Source organism: Urocitellus parryii, chromosome 1 (genome assembly GCF_045843805.1).
Source record: "Urocitellus parryii isolate mUroPar1 chromosome 1, mUroPar1.hap1, whole genome shotgun sequence".
NCBI classification, from domain to species: domain Eukaryota; kingdom Metazoa; phylum Chordata; class Mammalia; order Rodentia; family Sciuridae; genus Urocitellus; species Urocitellus parryii.
The window spans coordinates 163,635,621-163,654,945 of NC_135531.1; the positions used below are offsets into that span (position 1 = coordinate 163,635,621).

General features: G+C 37.6%; 1 protein-coding gene across 1 annotated transcript; it reads left to right on the forward strand.

Annotated features, from left to right (window-relative positions):
• The first annotated feature begins 17,272 nt into the window (after positions 1-17,272).
• On the forward strand, positions 17,273-18,208 carry LOC113178602 (olfactory receptor 14C36-like). Its single transcript, XM_026382843.2, has one exon. It carries the CDS (start codon positions 17,273-17,275, stop codon positions 18,206-18,208), a length of 936 nt encoding a protein of 311 aa, XP_026238628.2.
• Positions 18,209-19,325: the final 1,117 nt, after the last annotated feature.

The following is a 19,325-nucleotide window of genomic DNA, read 5'->3' on the forward strand; positions in this document are numbered from 1 at the left end:
ATACTATGTTTAACTATTATTCTCTAATAATAAAAAAAAGATGTCTAAGAAAGCTTTAGGTTTACCAAAATCTTCTAGTTGATATGCACCCCATCCATTCTGTTTTAAATGTGTGTCACTAAGATGTAGCTGAAACTTAAATTGAGGTTCACTGAACTGAGCCTTGGTTTTTCTTTCATTTGTACTTTTATTAAAATATGAAGTAACACAGGAAATTCAACAACTGTAATTTCATGATGAATTCTTAGAACAGGAATTGTTGGATGAAAGGATAAAAGACATTAAATTTTCCTATATAGTTTCTCAAAAGTCTTTCTAAAGTCTCAAGTATATTTTCACAGAAGAGTGTCTATGTACTAGTCATTAGTACATAGACACTCTTCTGTGAAAATATACTTGAGACTTTATATATATATATATATATATATATATATATATAAAATCATCAATTAAAAGCTTTTAACTATATATAACGATTATATATAGTTCAGTAGTAAAGCTACAATAGTAGATGTCAGGCACTGGGGATCCTCAGCACCACCTAAAAATAAAAATAAAATAAAATAAAGGTATTGTGTTCATCTACAACTAAAAATCATTTAAAAAATCTTTTAACATTTTTTTATCCAGTAGTTTTGATTCTTAAGGGGCAAGTTATTTTAAAGAAGGGTTATTTTCAGAATTGGAGATGAACTGAGGGCCTCTGACATGGTCTCTAAGCCACATCCCCAGCCCCCTGTTCTAAGGACCTTTTCATGCTTTTTAAACTTTCATGTTTTGTTTTTATATGATATCTTTCATTGCCTTGTTCTTTTAGGAAAAAAAAAACTGCTAGTTTTCCTAATTGATATACAAAAATTCATTGTATTTTAAGATTAGCCTAAATTTATTGGTATAGAAGTTAGTGTGGAATCAAATTTTTACTTTATGAGGAACTCCTCTTAGTTATGTGTGTGTGTGTGTGTGTGTGTGTGTGTGTGTGTGTGTGTAACATTTTTAGGTGGGAATTCAACATACTCCATGGTGCATTTCATCTGTGATTGACTATATCTGTACTGCTATTAGCTTTGCTTTCAATCAGCTTTTCCTTTTTTCAAAGTGTGGATATGCTCATGGGAAAGTGTTGCACATGCAAAAACTGTTACAAATGTCAGAGAAGAAAACACTTGGGAAATTCTATTCTTCTATTCTTCTATTCTCTCTGTCTGTGTGTGTCTCTCTGCTTGAAGTCCGGAGTACAAAGTAGGTGGAAGGGGAAGAGAGAACTTAGGTCCCATGAGATTTGGCAAAGCCAAAGACCAAGACCTCATTAGTATCCTGACATCTCTACCCCTGCCTTCACACACCAGTTCAATCGCTGTGCTGTTCCATTTCCTCTCCAGACTCAAGCAAGGAAAAACAGCCTCCTAGGAAGCTCCACCACATTCTTGATATGGTTTCCCATAAAACCCTCTGGATAATCAGCTAACAGGAAGCTTTCACATGAATTTATTTGGGAATTGGCTGATGGTTTTGTTTTCCCTGTTGTTTCTGCTGCCGACATAGTTTGCATCTGAAGTCATTCTGGCTGTGGTCACATTTCTTTGGCCAGGGGATATTGTGAAAGCCTCTGTCACCACAGAAGCAGATGAACATTCCCCTGGAAATTCACTGGAAAATGGTGAATTGGTGACAGCATCTCAGCTGCTTCCTGGGAGGTCCAAGCTGTGATTCAGACTCCTGAGTTCAGGCCCCCAAACATCAGGATCCCTTTCCTCGCCAGATCCTCCTCACTGCTGCTCACAGGATCTGTGGCTAGCCTTTTGGAAAAGTCAATTATTTTTACCAAATATTTTTCAGATTTCCGATGACTACTAAAAAGAAAGGATGTCCTTATTATCTTATCTAGGGGAGAAAATTCTTTCATGTAGGTAAGAATTAAAATTCCTCTATTCTGATACTTAAGACATAATCTTTTCTTCTAATATTCCAAGTTAATAAGTGGAATTATAGAAAATTTACAAGATACAAATAAGAAAAATAGAATCTCCCCAAAATTATCTAGTATGCCAAAAACCCAGAGTAATATTATTGATATTATAGCAAACACCTAGTTTCTTTTCTATGAACTTAGGTTTTAAGGCCTTTAAAAGTCTCAGTTTAATTAAAAGTAAGCCAAAATAACAGAATAACAACTTTTTAAATATTCATATAATGTGGTATTTTAGTTTGGGGATTCATCTCTATGATATTGAATTCATCATTCATTTCTAGGTGTTAAAAAATCAAATATGAATTGTAAACTAGGTTATAACTAGGTGCGTTTCAGAAGGTGTACTTACCTTGGAGTTTCAGTGTGTTCAGATTCCTATAATAAAAATATCATAAGCTAGTATCTTAGGAACAACATTATTTCTCACAGTTCAGTAAGATGGGAATTCCAAGATGGTGTCCCTGCAAGATTTGCATCTGGTGGGGGTCAATTTCCTGGTTTACAGTAGAGACTTCTTGCTGCAATCTCACATGGTAGCAGGGACAAGGCAACTCTAAGACCTCTTTTATGAGAACCCTAAGGATCATGAAGACTCTGCCCCCATTATTTAATTGCCTCCCAAAGCCCACCTCTCAATACCATCACCTTGGGGGATAGAATTTTGGTGCATCAATTTCAAACTTGGATCTTGAGTGGCGATGAACATTCAGAAAATAGCACTTTGTTCTTTGTTAAATTGGTCATTAATCTTTCTATTAAAAAAAATCTCCTTGACCCTTTAGTCTTTCCCATCTCTAAAATGGGGCTTGATGACCCAGAAGTTCTTTTAAAGAGCCCTACTCTATGATTCTAATCAAAATCAAACATTGAGGAAAGCCCCCACCCACACTCCCAATGTTGTGTGTGTTAAACATGTGCTAGTCATAGAGTTTAATTTACCATCTCAGAAACAAACAATGTCAGATATCTTAGTTTTGGGGGAAGACCAAGAAAATGACTCTTCCATTGCATACATGCTAACTGTTGCATAGTTCAATATTTCTTTCAACATGTGGTCATAGTCCTGACAGTTTTCTGCTATGTATCATGATAGTATCTTTTTTTCCATATAAATGATGACTTCATTATTTTCATTAAAAAATCATGAGCTCATTATGTAAACAATTCTAAGAAGTACAAATAAAAAATACAAAAATGACTTCAAATCCCGCCACCACAAAAAAAAACTAAAAATAGCATTTGATGAGCCTCACTACAAATACTTTCCATGCATTGATTATATATCAAATAGACTAGTAGAACCGTGGAAAGGAAATATGGGCAATACACATAGTACTTATATTCTAACTGTATAGAGAGGATTTGTTTTATAATATTCTGATCATTCTTTATGTACATTTTAATAGACTCTTACAGGTAAAATGTGTTTAAAATGAAGGCAATATTTTTCATGTTTTTTAAAAATTTTTTGCAAACATAATTCTCACTGTTGCTAAGTATTTGTTCTATATTCAGCTGCTTCCAAGATCATCATCTGTTCTTTTCCCAAAGCGTATCCATTTCTCAGGTATTTAATCTAATCTCTTTATTTTTGTGAAGGACTCTGTGAAAATCCTCAAACTTTCTTATTTAAGAGTGACTAGTCTTGCCTTTATAAGGAGCTTAAATTCAAGTAATCATGATTGCTATATGCATTATGATTTTTCAGGAATATTTCTGAAATGACTTTTCCCCTCTGCATTCTACAAGTCACAGTAATATTTTTGTTGTATCATTACTAAATGAGACACCAGTTGTCAGGCAGAACAGTGCCTAGAAAGCACATACAAGGTGCCATGTAAATGTGTAGTAACCAAGAAAGTTCTGAAATTAAATTTTAAAACATTCATTTTAAGTACCATTCTGTTTGTCTAGGTGATTGAATATATATTTTTCATTATCTTTCTATATCAATGCTTTGAGCAAGATATGGCACAATATTAGGTTTTCTGCTTCAATATTTCTTGAAATATGATGCATTGTTTCAAATAATAGATTACTGTTTCTTTTAAGGAATTTTCTTTTTTTCTTTTTCTTTTTTTTTTTTTTTTGAGTACCTTTCCCCCACTGCATCCATTCAGGAACACCAATTTCAATTCAGTTCTGTTGTGTATGGACAGATATCGTACCTCTTCAAGCTCCTTGTGGGTTTTTTTCCTCTGTGTTTACTGGTTACCTCAAGCCATTCACATTAGGTATATTTTTTGTCATGAATGTCATTCCTCCTCTTAACATTTCTAAATAATTCACTAAATATGCAAGAGTGTTGGTTTGGTAGATAGCTCTGCTGTCACTATTTTTATTCTAATATCATCTTTCCTTTCCGTTCCAGTTTTATCAATACTTTTTAAAAGTGCTTTCAAGGGGATCTACTTCTCTTCCTTGGATTCCTTTTTTATTTTTTTAAGATTTTTTTGGTTGTTTGTTTCCCTCCTTTCATCTTATCTTTCATCATTGCCTCCTCTTTTTCTTCCTTTTCTCCCCTCCTCTGACTATACGTGTGTCTCTCTCCCTTCTCTGGGCTTTTGCCATCACCACCTTTTTCATCTTGCTAATGCTGATGTGCTAAAAGCTCTATAGTGTGGGCAAAATCTATTTAATACCCTTTCTGGATCGTCTAAGAAGATTTCGAGTCTTGGTTTTATTTGTAGCCAGTATTCACTGGGTCAGGATATGTACCTTGAGGAAACAGAGAAAAGAGATTATCTGAAATTGCCTTTGGTGAGGGGCAGGGCAGGGACCCGACCTCTGCTCTTATTTTTTCCAACATTCCTTCAAAAATCTTGTTTGAGGGCCCACTTCACCTGATTAGAGATGGATCCCGTTTTTATGAGATTAGTCTCACTTTCTAACACAGCACAATATCCTGAGGAAGGGAAAGACCTAATGAATAGAGAAGATACGCTATTCAGTGCCAGAATCTTAGTGTTTCAATACTAAAAATTAGTCAGTTTTCTGCTGCTGCAACAAAATAACTGAGGAAGAAACTTAAAGGAAGAAAGATATATTTTGTTTAATCAGATGGGCTTGTGGTGAGACAGTGAGTACCTCATGGTAGAAGGGAATGGGGGAGCAAAACTGCTCAATTCAAGGAGGCTGGGAAGAGGAAAGAGAAATGGGCCAGGGACAAAATAGACCTTCCAAAGGCCTGCCTGCAGAGACCCAACTCTTCCTAATAGGCCTAGACCCCACCTACAATTTCCCCCACTGCCCAAAAGAGCCACTTGTTCAAGACTAAGCCTTTCACAGGAGCTTGTGGGAGACATTCCACATACAAACTATAGCACAGTGCAAATGTGTATTTCTCATTTGTGATAAAGTGACCATTGTTTCCTCTTCCACTATGACCACAGATATATGGAAAGGTAGGTACCCTTGAGGATTCTTCAGTGTCCTCTCAGGTTTATGTTCACATTTCCATTTTCTTTCTTTCTTTTCTTTCTTTTTTGACAGTTTGCTCAAAAGCACAAAACAAGGAACATTTTATTGGCTCAAAGTTATAAAGTTACATACAAATTAATTAGGGTATATAGAGTGTCCTTCATTAATTGTCTTACAAAACATTCAGGTTCTTGAAGAAAAAAAATCAGCACTGTGCTATGTAGAGCACAAGATAAGCATTTCAATTTCATAACATCAAATCTGACATCTGTGAAATAAATGCCAATAACCAGTGTATATATATGGAAGTATCATTCCCAAGGCAGGAAAAAATCCAGTTCACAAGTACAGCAAGCTGATGGCAATATTTTCAAATCTGAGATTACATATGTAAACACACACCAGCCCACACAGTGGAAATGCACTTCTTCATTGAACCCAACATAACCAGGGCTTAAAAGGTGATTCTGCTGAGAATCTTCAGTTCCTAGTCTGAAAAACTATCACAAGATTTAACCCTAGCAGGCCATATTTAAATATGATAGAAACAAGATCAATGTGTTTGAGCAGGATGGAGTTCTTCTTCTGATGAACCATTAGTAACATTTCCAGTCCACCCCAAAGCCTTCCATGCCAAGGGTGCACATGGTAACCAGTCCACTGGATGCAACCCTGACTCTCGTGGGGCATCTGAGATCAGAGTCAGATGTAGGTGAGGAGTCATAGGCCTGAGTTTCCCACAGTGGACACTGCACTGTAACCAAGAAATTATAAGTCAACACAATATAATGAAATGGTGTGTGTTTCCTAATCTGCTAGGACCAGATGGCTCAAAAACAGGGAATGTTAACATGTTAACCCTTCCTCTTTTTATTACTTCAAGCATGAATGACTAGTCTTTTCCAGAATGGTCTTATAGACACTCACAGGGTTACCATGTTTTCTTTCTTGTGACCACTCGGCTCCATCTTTACACTGAAAACTTGGAGTTCAGTTCTCTTAACGAGTACAACCAGACATAAAAATAAAAATTGAAAAGCAGATGCAGCAGCCAATTATTTGCATTTTGATGTTAGGGGGGAAATCACTGCTAGAAAGATCAAGAGTAGATGAAAGGTAGTTTGGGGCGGGGGAAGTGCTGAACACTGAATTAGAGCAAATTATACTCCACGTTTTTGTGATTATGTCAAAATGTATCTTAATGTTTTATATAACTTAAAATAATCATAAAAATTACTGCTAGTATGTGTTTTTTTCCTAAGTCATTAACATTTAACAACTGTCCAAACCAAAGGTCATTTCCAGGTAGAAAACTTCCAACTTCTCCATTGGCCCATGTGCAGCATAATTTATTCTGTTCACCAAAACTTGTGACAGACTTGGCTCTTACTGATGCTGAATGGGCTTGTAGACACAAAATGCCCTAAGGACGTGGGTCACCAGCAAGATGCTGAAAACTGTTCCTGTCAACACCATATTCTGCCCACGCAGCATTACATACGGATGGCTCTGCTCCAAGGCTCCTCCAGGCCTGTGCCCTCTGCCTGCCCCACCAGGAAGCCACACAGGCCCAGGCAGCTACAGCCACACAATATCTTCCCCAGTACAAGTGGCAATTAGCCATCCTTACATTTTCAAACATAAGGCTATTTCTGTAAATTCTCAATATTCTATTGAATGATAAAATAAAAATTTCAAACTTTCATAAAAATAAATTATTTTTTTAGAGTGCCAGGGATCCCAGCAGCCTGCAGCAGGGCCCCGGAGATCCAGGCCAACTGATTCGCGTGGCCTGCCCTGCGGCTACAGAAGGCGTGGCGCCTCAGTGAAGCCATTAATTAGCAAGCAGGGAGGTTAGGGAAGGCCATTAGGTGGAATCCCACCAGCCAAGCCCACACGGACCCTTGGGCCGAGCACGGGATCTCAGAAGGGGAAGGAAGCGGTACAGTCCCATCCCCCACAGAGGACACTCCACCCAGGCAGTCAGCGGCCACCATCTGGGAAAGCTGAAGGATACACCGCCACTCTCCTTCAGAGTGCAACATCAAAACAGCGGACACTCCATCCAGGCAGTCAGCGGCCACCATCCAGGAAAGCTGAAGAATACACCACCACTCTCCAACAGCTTGCAACATCAAAACAGCCAGCAGCAGGACCCCGGAGATCTAGGCCAACTGATTTGCGCGGCCTGCCCCGCAGCTACAGAAGGCGTGGCGCCTCAGAGAAGCCATTAATTAGCAAGCAGGGAGGTTAGGGACTGCCATTAGGTGGAATCCCGCCAGCCAAGCCCACCGCCCACGCCCTGAACAGGCCCAGCGACCTGCCAGCATTGTAGTCACGACACCCCAATTGGAATAGGGACAGAGCAGAGCCGCCTTCCACTCCCGGAACAGGCCCAGAGAGCCGCCAGTGTGGTAGACACGTCACCCCAATTGGAGTAGGGGCACAGCCGCCGCCCGCACCTGCAAGGGAGACTTTTCAAGTATACAAGAGCAACATAAATAAATAGGGGGTAAATTTCAAAACACAACAGTTGCACCAAGCAGAAAGAAACGCGAGCAGTATGAAAAGACAAGGAAAGAAAGGACCACAAGCAATGCAGGTCAACTGAACTTTAGAAGAGGTAATAGCTGCAACAGATGGAATATCAGATAAAGAGTTCAGGATATATATGCTTCAGATGATCTGGAGTCTCAAGGAAGACATGAGACAGCAAAATCAGACAATGAAAGATCACATTGACAAACAAATCCAGGAAGTAAAAGATCAATTTCACAGGGAGATAGAGGTAATAAAAAACAAACAAATTGAAATTCTAGAAATGCAGGAAACAATAAACCAACTTAAAAACTCAATTGAGAATACTACCAGCAGAGTAGATCACTTAGAAGAGAGAACATCAGACAATGAAGACAAAGTATTTCAACTGGAAAAGAACATAGACAGCTCAGCAAGTCTGCTAAGAAACCATGAGCAGAACATCCAAGAATTATGGGACAATAACAAAAGACCAAATTTAAGAGTCATTGGGATACAGGAAGGCACAGAGCTCCATTCCAAAGGAATAAACAGTCTATTCAGTGAAATAATACGAGAAAACTTCCCAGAATTGAAGATTGAGACAGAATCCCAAATCCTAGAAGCCTACAGGACGCCGAATGTGCAAAATCATAAGAGATCCACACCTAGACACATTATAATGAAGATGTCCAACATACAGAATAAGGAGAGAATTTTAAAAGCTGCAAGAGAAAGAAAGCAGATTACATTTAGGGGTAAACCAATCAGGATAACAGCTGATCTCTCAACACAGACTCTGAAAGCTAGAAGATCCTGGAATAACATATTTCAAACACTGAAAGACAATGGGCTCCAACCAAGAATCGTGTATCCGGCGAAATTAAGCTTCAGGTTAGAAGATGAAATTAAAACCTTCCACAATAAACAAAAGTTAAAAGAATTCGCAGCTAGAAAACCATCTCTTCAAAAAATCCTTGGCAAAACATTACAGGAAGAGGAAATGGAAAATAACATTGAAAACCAACAATGGGAGGTAGGACAGTAAAGGGGGGAAAGTAGTCAAAGAGGATAACAAATCAGGTTTAGTAACATCAATAAACAAATATGGATAGAAGAACAAACCATATCTCAATAATAACCCTAAATGTTAATGGCTTAAACTCACCAATTAAGAGACACAGGCTAGTAGAATGGATCAAAAAACAAGACCCAACAATATGCTGTCTACAGGAGACGCATTTGATAGGAAAAGATATACATAGACTGAAGGTGAAAGGTTGGGAAAAATCATATTACTCATATGGACCGCAGAAACAAGCAGGAGTGTCCATACTCATATCTAATAAAATAGATTTCAAGCCAAAGCTAATCAAAAGGGATATAGAAGGACACTTCATACTGCTCAAGGGAACCATACACCAACAAGACATAACAATCATAAATATATATGCCCCAAATAATGGTGCAGCTGTGTTCATCAAGCAAACTCTTCTCAAGTTCAAGAGTCTAATAGACCAACATACAATAATCATGGGAGACTTCAACACACCTCTCTCACCACTGGACAGATCTTCCAAACAAAAGTTAAATAAGGAAACTATAGAACTCAATAACACAATTAACAACCTAGACTTAATTGACATATATAGACTATATCACCCAACATCAAGTAGCTACACTTTTTTCTCAGCAGCACATGGAACCTTCTCAAAAATAGACCATATACAATGTCACAGGGCAACTCTTAGACAATACAAAGGGGTAGAGATAATACCATGCATCTTATCTGATCATAATGGAATGAAACTGAAAATCAATGATAAAAGAAGAAAGGAAAAAGCAAGCATCACCTGGAGAATGAACAATAGGTTGCTGAGTGATCAATGGGTTTTAGAAGACATCAAGGAGGAAATTAAAAAATTCCTAGAGTTAAATGAAAACACAGACACAACATATCGGAATCTATGGGACACATTGAAAGCAGTTCTAAGAGGAAAATTCATTGCTTGGAGTTCATTCCTCAAAAAAAGAAAAAACCAACAAATAAATGATCTCATACTTCATCTCAAAATCCTAGAAAAAGAAGAGCAAAAGAACAGCAAAAGAAGTAGAAGGCAAGAAATAATTAAAATCAGAGCTGAAATTAATGAAATTGAAACAAAAGAAACAATTGAAAAAATTGACAAAACTAAAAGCTGGTTCTTTGAAAAAATAAATAAAATTGACAGACCCTTAGCCATGCTAACGAAGAGAAGAAGAGAGAGAACCCAAATTACTACCATACGGGATGAAAAAGGCAATATCACAACAGACACTTCAGAAATACAGAAGATAATCAGAAGTTACTTTGAATCCTTATACTCCAATAAAATAGAAGATAGTGAAGGCATAGATAAATTCCTTGAGTCCTATGATCTGCCCAGATTGAGCCAGGAGGAAATAGACAACCTAAACAGACCAATAACAATAGAGGAAATAGAAGAAACCATCAAAAGACTACCAACTAAGAAAAGCCCAGGACCGGATGGGTATACAGCAGAGTTTTACAAAACCTTTAAAGAGGAACTAACACCAATACTTTTCAAGCTATTTCAGGAAATAGAAAAAGAGGGAGAACTTCCAAATTCATTCTACGAGGCCAACATCACCCTGATTCCGAAACCAGACAAAGACACATCAAAGAAGGAAAACTACAGACCAATATCTCTAATGAACCTTGATGCAAAAATCCTCAATAAAATTCTGGCGAATCGGATTCAAATACATATCAAAAAAATTATACATCATGATCAAGTAGGATTCATCCCTGGGATGCAAGGCTGGTTCAATATACGGAAATCAATAAATGTTATTCACCACATCAATAGACTTAAAAATAAGAACCATATGATCATCTCAATAGATGCAGAAAAAGCATTCGACAAAGTACAGCATCCCTTTATGTTCAAAACGCTAGAAAAATTAGGGATAACAGGATCATACCTCAACATTGTAAAAGCAATCTATGATAAGCCACAGGCCAGCATCATTCTGAATGGAGAAAAATTGAAGGCATTCCCTCTAAGATCTGGTGCAAGACAGGGATGCCCTCTCTCACCACTTCTGTTCAACATAGTCCTCGAAACACTGGCCAGAGCAATTAGACAGTCAAAAGAAATTAAAGGCATAAAAATAGGAAAAGAAGAACTTAAATTATCACTATTTGCAGATGATCTGATTCTATACCTAGCAGACCCCAAAGGGTCTACAAAGAAGCTATTAGAGCTAATAAATGAATTCAGCAAAGTGGCAGGATATAAGATCAACACGCATAAATCAAAGGCATTCCTGTATATCAGCGACAAATCCTCTGAAACGGATATGAGGACAACTACTCCATTCACAATATCCCCCCCAAAAATAAAATACTTGGGAATCAACCTAACAAAAGAGGTGAAAGATTTATACAATGAAAATTACAGAACCCTAAAGAAAGACATAGAAGAAGACCTTAGAAGATGGAAAAACATACCCTGCTCATGGATAGGCAGAACTAACATCATCAAAATGGCGATATTACCAAAAGTTCTCTATAAGTTCAATGCAATGCCAATCAAAATCCCAACAGCATATCTTGTAGAAATAGATAAAAGAATCATGAAATTCATATGGAATAATAAAAGACCCAGAATAGCAAAAACAATACTAAGCAGGAAGTGTGAATCAGGCGGTATAGCATTACCAGACTTCAAACTATACTACAGAGCAATAGTAACAAAAACAGCATGGTACTGGTACCAAAACAGGCGGGTGGACCAATGGTACAGAATAGAGGACACAGTAACCAATCCACAAAGTTACAACTATCTTATATTTGATAAAGGGGCTAAAAGCATGCAATGGAGGAAGGATAGCATCTTCAACAAATGGTGCTGGGAAAACTGGAAATCCATTTGCACCAAAATGAATCTGAATCCCTATCTCTCGCCGTGCACAAAAGTTAACTCAAAATGGATCAAGGAGCTTGATATTAAATCAGAGACACGGCATCTGATAGAAGAAAAAGTTGGTTATGATCTACACGCTGTGGGATCGGGCTCCAAATTCCTCAATAGGACACCCATAGCGCTAGAGTTAACAAATAGAATCAACAAATGGGACTTACTCAAACTAAAAAGTTTTTTCTCAGCAAAAGAAACAATAAGAGAGATAAATAGGGAGCCTACATCCTGGGAACAAATCTTTACTCCACACACTTCAGATAGAGCCCTAATAACCAGAATATACAAAGAACTCAAAAAATTAGACAATAAGATAACAAATAACCCAATCAATAAATGGGCCAAGGACCTGAACAGACACTTCTCAGAGGAGGACATACAATCAATCAACAAGTACATGAAAAAATGCTCACCATCGCTAGCAGTCAGAGAAATGCAAATCAAAACTACCCTAAGATACCATCTCACTCCAGTAAGACTGGCAGCCATTAGGAAGTCAAACAACAATAAGTGCTGGAGAGGATGCGGGGAAAAGGGCACTCTTGTTCATTGCTGGTGGGACTGCAAATTGGTGCAGCCAATTTGGAAAGCAGTATGGAGATTTCTCGGAAAGCTGGGAATGGAACCACCATTTGACCCAGCTATTCCCCTTCTCGGTCTATTCCCTAAAGCCCTAACAAGAGCATGCTACAGGGACACTGCTACATCGATGTTCATAGCAGCTCAATTCACGATAACAAGACTGTGGAACCAGCCTAGATGCCCTTCAATAGATGAATGGATAAAAAAAATGTGGCATTTATACACTATGGAGTATTACTCTGCATTAAAAAATGACAAAATCATAGAATTTGGAGGGAAATGGATGGCATTAGAGCAGATTATGCTAAGTGAAGCTAGTCAATCTTTAAAAAACAAATACCAAATGACTCCTTTGATATAAGGGGTGTAAACAAGGACAGGGTAGGGACGAAGAGCTTGAGAAGAATATTTACAGTAAACAGGGATGAGAGGTGGGAGGGAAAGGGAGTGAGAAGGGAAATTGCATGGAAATGGAAGGCGATCCTCAGGGTTATACAAAATGTCATATAAGAGGAAAGGAGGGGTAAGTCAAGAGAATACAAATGGAAGAAATGATTTACAGTAGAAGGGGTAGAGAGAGAAAAGGGAAGGGGAGGGGAGGGGAGGGGAGGGGGGATAGTAGACAATAGGACAGACAGCAGAATACATCAGACACTAGAAAGGCAATATGTCAATCAATGGAAGGGTAACTGATGTGATACAGCAATTTGTATACGGGGTAAACGCGGGAGTTCATAATCCACTTGAATCAAACCGTGTAATATGATGTATTAAGAACTATGTAATGTTATGAACGACCAATAAAAAAAAAAACATTAAGACAGCAAGAACAAAATGCAAAATATGGTATAGGATATGTAGGTAGACAGGAATGTTTTTATACAACTGATAAACATGCATACATGTCAATAATAGTGGGAAATAAGATATTTAATGTAGAATACAATTTTCATTGGAATATTTTGAACATTAATCTCACCCCTTTCTTTTGATCACAAATACCTTTTTTTCACTTATTCTTTTTTTGTTACTTTTTGTTTTATGGGTTTCAGAGATTGAACCCAGGGGTGCTTAACCACTGTGCAACATCCAAGCCCTTTTGATTATTTATTCTGAGACACAGACTTAACAAGTTGTGAGGTTAGCTTTGAGTTTACCATCCTCCTCTCTCAGCCTCCTGTGCTGCTGGATTACAAGCATGTGTCACTGTGCCCAAATTTTCAATCCTATTCTTAACATTTTTACTGAGTATATACTAAGTTGACTATAAGGATGTGTGTGTCTAGCGGTATCAATATAAATATAAAGTTTTTCAACATGTTGGAAACATATTTTGATTTTCAGATTATATGTACCTCAGCATTCCTCAATGGTTTATCAAAGACACTAATCAATTTTCTAATTGGAAAATGTAATTTAGAAATAATTAATTCTTCGTTCTTTCAAACCAAATAATTTTTAGCAGTTTTGAAATGATCTATTTATCATATATTTAATTATTTGAAATAGTATCAAGAGAAATGCAAAAAAATAAAAATCCCTGGCTTTTCACTTACAGAGAAAGCAACTGGGCAGTCCCTCTTCATGTTCCTGAAGTTAAAACATGCTAGTTCTCCTCACACACATTGTCCTGACTCTCACTTCTACCAACCCTTTCTGTTACTTATACCTTCATTTTTATTGTCTTTAAGAGGGAATTTTCTGTAGGTATTTTTTTTGCCCCTTAAATGAGGATGTCATACTGAATCATACTAAAATTTTAAGATCAATCTATGCAATCTAAAACATATTTTTATTTTAAAAATCCAGGTTCAAAAAGTCACCATATCTTTAGAGTCTACTGAAAATGTCTAAGGTCCTATGTAAAAAATAGTTGGTGCTTTGTACATTTATTTTATTGTATTTATACATGACTCTGCATCAGTTCTCCATAACTGGAAGTTCCCCAATATTGACTGGTATATGAAAAAAGAAAGTTGAATTGAGAAGAATTTATTAAACTCTACCTAAATCACACAAGGAAAAGAGGACATGAAGTAAGTTCCTATAATTCAAAATAGTTGTGGAGAATTTCTAAGTTCTATTGGACAAGGAAAAACAGGAGGTGGTTTAGTATTAAAAACAATAATAAAGAAAGAGCACTAGGGACATATAACAGTTGATTGAGTGCTTGCCTCCCATGCACCAGACTCTGGGTTCAACACTCAGTACCATACACACAAAAAAAATTAAAACATTTTGAAAAAGAAAGAAAATATCTCCATAGTTCTATGCAACTTCTAGATTTAAACCCATGTTTATATCCCATCTGTATGTGACAGGATGTTCTGGGATGATCAACCAAAACTCCTGAAGATCCCAGAATCCAGGATAAAAGGTGAAAAACCTGACAGATTTCCATAAAGAAACCTGATTAGTTTCATCATACATCCTTTCAGAATTTTTCATGTTTATTTGACTTTTTACATATGTACCATTTTATTTTTCCTTCACAGAACTCAAATTATGTTTTAAAGATGATAAGTTATTTCCTTTAGTAAACCCAGTATCCAGAGCATTTTGCCACATTATGAATCATTAGTAAATATTTGTGGAAAGGTTACCTAATTTGAAAATATTTTTCTTTATGCCCACAGGCAAGGGTGAGTTATTGCAAAAGAAGGTACACTGTATTTCTTATAGATGTGAAGAGAGGGCTTCACAAATTTAGGAGTTACTCATTTGTAAATAAGTTAAATAAAAACTTAGTTCATGTTAGTAGTTATTTGATTATGATACATTGCATGTTTTATTAACTACTACACATGAAGTCGTGCACTTGCTACTAAGAGAATAGAAACATGAAGGAATACATGGTCAAAAATCAAGGAATTTGCAACAGCAATTGGGGAATAAATACATACTGATTTACTGAAAGGTAGAATAACATATTGATTTCTTTTTTTAATTATTTATTTTTTAGTTGGACACAATATCATCTTTATTTTTTTTATTTATTTATTTATTTATTTATTTATTTATTTATTTATTTAATGGGTGCTAAGGATTGAACTGGAGCCTCACACATGCTAGAGGAGTGCTCTACCACTGAGCCACAACCTTAGGCCTAACATGTCAATTTCTAACACTAGAGAGAAATAGAAGAATAATTAGAAGCTACGAAGAGGGTTTCTGAGGAAAAGTTACATTTGAGCTTCCTTTAAAGCTCAGTAGGTAGTAATGAGGAAAATGGAATCATTATGTCACAGTAGAAAAGGCCCTCTGTCAGCAAGTTCTAGGGCATGCTGTGAACAAGGGGGTCACTGAGGAATGAGATTTAGATTTGTGTCAGGGAGAAATGGGGAATAGGAGAAGAAAGAGATTGCAGTTAGACTGAGTAGGGGTCCTTGAAATTTACTGTGAAATTAACACCAAACTATCTGTGTCTGGGCTCACACCCCTGACCCTGGGCGACACAAAAAATTTAAGTAAGGGCCAGACAAACTCATGAGGAAGATCGCTTTTCTAAGGGTGAGTGTGGTTAACCTGGCAAGGTGCTGAGGTGGACTGAGGTTTTCAGAAGGCTGTAAATGACAATTTTGCTTATTTCTGATTGAACCAGTCTGAGCTGCTTCAGAAGTACTACAAATATTAGCAAAATCTTCCTTTTTGTGTATACAGTCAGCATCACTTTGTATAATCATTACATTTGGAGGAAAGGGTTAAAATGGAAGGTGTCAACAAGACAATGACAAATTATTGTATAGACAAAGGAATCTTTAACTTCATGGTGCTGAATACAGAGTAAAAACACATTAAGGTAAAAAATAAAAGTTTAGGAGAATGTCAACTGAGCTGGAATCTGGAGCTTTAAACACCTCACACTGATGTGTTGGAGAGAAAAAGAGAGCCCCAGTGGAAACAGGACCAGATACCTATCTGAGATTGTGTGGCCTGCATACAGCACCACCCCATCCTGGGAAGCAGCAGGGAGAGTGGGGGACTTCAGGAGAGTCCAGGTGCAGTCAGATCCCCTCAGTTGACCACAGCACTAGACCAGCAGTCCTTGAATGGCAAAGATTGAATACTTGAGATGCTTTCCTCGTGAGAAAAAATTTTTCATGTTCATGGAGATAAATACTCCTATATAATGAAGAGTTTCCTATGTAAAAAATATTAGAAAATTGGGCTGGGGATGTGGCTCAAATGGTAGTGTGCTTGCCTGGCATATGTGGGGTGCTGGGTTCAATCCTCAGCACAACAAACAAATAAAATAAAGATGTTTTGTCCACCAAAATCTAAAAGTAAATATTAAAAAATTCTCTCTCTCTTTAAAAAAATAGTACAATGTAAATCTTGAGAGACAATACAACAAATATTAGAAAATTAATTACAATAGGAATCATTAATCATACTTTGAATTATTTAGTGTGGAAAAATGGCAAAACAATCTTGAAATTGTATTCATGGAAGAGAATAAAGGTGAGTATATTATAGATCATTTAAAAAAGAAAAAAAAGTCGCACACTCTGCATGGAGTCTCAGGAGGTCAGGGGAGACCTGATGGGGAGCTGAGGACAAGCCCTGCATGTCACACATACACCCTGGGCAACAGACCTCCACACCTTCACTGGGAGGTGCACTCTGCTCAGAAATGAGTAAACATATCAGAAAAATAAGACTGACCTTCCTCTGCAGGGAAACCAACTGCAAAATACAAGAAAAAAGGTGCATATGAATATATAAAGTAATTGCATTAAAGCTGTTTTCTTTCCACTTTTATCTATTTATCTTCCCAGTCAACCAGAATTTACAGCAAATGGCCAATGCCACCATGGTAACTGAATTTCTCCTCCTGGGCTCTCCTGATGACTGGGATCTGAGTTTCCTCTATTTCACAGAATTCCCAATGACTTACCTGGGTACCTTGTTAGGGAACATTCTCATCGTCACTATCACCACTGCTGACAAGAACCTGCACACACCCATGTTCTTCTTTCTGAGGAACCTGTCCATCTTGGACATGTGCTACATTTCCATCACTGTCCCCAATGCCTGTGTCAACTCTCTCACTGGCAACAGGGCCATTTCGGTGGCTGACTGTGCAACACAGATTTTCCTGGTCATTTTCTGTGCATGTGTTGAACTTTTGTTTCTCACAATCATGGCCTGGGACCGCTATGTGGCCATCTGCCAGCCCCTCCAGTACCTCCTCATCATGAAGCATCAGATTTGTGTCCACATGACCCTGGCCACCCTAGTCAGTGGTCTGCTGTATGCAGGTGTGCACACTGGGAACACATTCCGGCTGTCCTTCTGCCAGTCAAATGTGGTCCTCCAGTTCTTCTGTGATGTCCCCTCTCTGTTGAGGCTGTCCTGCTCTGACACCACCAGCAACATGGTCCTCTTTTGGGTCTCTACTGTGGCAATTGGTGGTGGTTGCTTTACTTTTATTGCCATGTCATATTTTCGCATATTTTCTGCTGTGCTGAAATTTCCTACCAGAGCCCCAGGGAAGGCCTTCTTCACCTGCACCCCTCACATCCTCCTGGTGTCCATCTTCCTCAGTTCTGGCACAGCTGTGTACCTGAGGTCCTCAGCAACCTCTGACACCCTCCAGGACATGGTTCTCTCTGCCTTTTACACCATGGTTCCTCCCTTCCTGAATCCTCTCATCTACAGTCTCAGGAACCAGCAGGTAAAAGATGCTGTGAGGAGAGTAATGGGAAGACAGCTGTTCTCAGGGAAACAATAAAGATGCATTTCAGTATTATCCAAATTTCACTGTTTGAGGTTCATAATCAGAGATCATGCTCTTCATAGCTGTGCTTCAGAAGTCATAGTGCTTATTTTAAGGTCACCTTATTGTGTCCTGGGTACTTCAACTTATAAAATAATTTTTCTTTTAATTTACACCATCATTTCTATTTATTCTTCATAAAATGTATAATGTTAGCAAATGCATCATTCATGAATGAGTATAATTCAAGTTGTGTGTTGTAATCATTTGAGATTATATCTGTTTGTGATTCATCAAATAGTTTGTAGTACTTCTATCAAGTAAAGTTACAGATGCAAACCTTACAAATCAATCATGAGAACAACCTGAAATCATTTGATCATATTTAGTGATCTCATTTACTGATGTGTGAAGTAAATATGGACGATCTCTGATACACAATTGTGTCAATTTAAGTATATTGGAAATACACAAAAATCAAATCCTAAAGAAGTTATAACCAAAAGTGTAGAGGGAATCAGAGTAACATTTCTCTCCTTCTGGAATATAAAAAAAGAGGAAAGTCCTTATCCAAGTAGTAAACAGAGGGCCATGGTTACCAATCCCTGTGTCAAAACAGTCAAATCTATCCCCTGGGGAAGCCAAATTGCCTTCCTAGGCTGTGTTGGCTGCCAGTCCTTTTTATGTCCATGATTGACCCAGAGATGGGGACCAAACCTTGGGGCTAAGTTGCAGGTGAGCATTCAGATGGTTGCCTCCCCCATGTAAATTAACTCTGTAATATTTAAAACATCTGTCATGTCTGATAAAAATGAAATGACAGACACTAATTATCTGACCTAAGTGTCTGCTCTATGTCAACTGTCAACTTTCTGTAAGTATGTAATGTAAGCCTGTATCTGTAGTTTTCCTCTAATGCCTTTCTGCATTCTTTCATCCTCTCACACAGGTTATTTCTTTTGAAGTATTTTAGTGGCCTACCTGGTATGTATTTTGCTAGTTATTGATTGCAACTGACATATACTCACTGTCAACGTATCTAGAAATTTTAATAAACAAAATAAGAAAAGAAAGACTTCATACATATTGCAGGCAATGCATCAAACTCCAAATTCTGAGAATGGTTTTGTTC

Coding starts and splice junctions, on each gene's coding strand:
- LOC113178602 (XM_026382843.2), top strand. CDS start 17,273: ATGGCCAATGCCACCATGGTAACTGAATTTCTCCTCCTGGGCTCTCCT.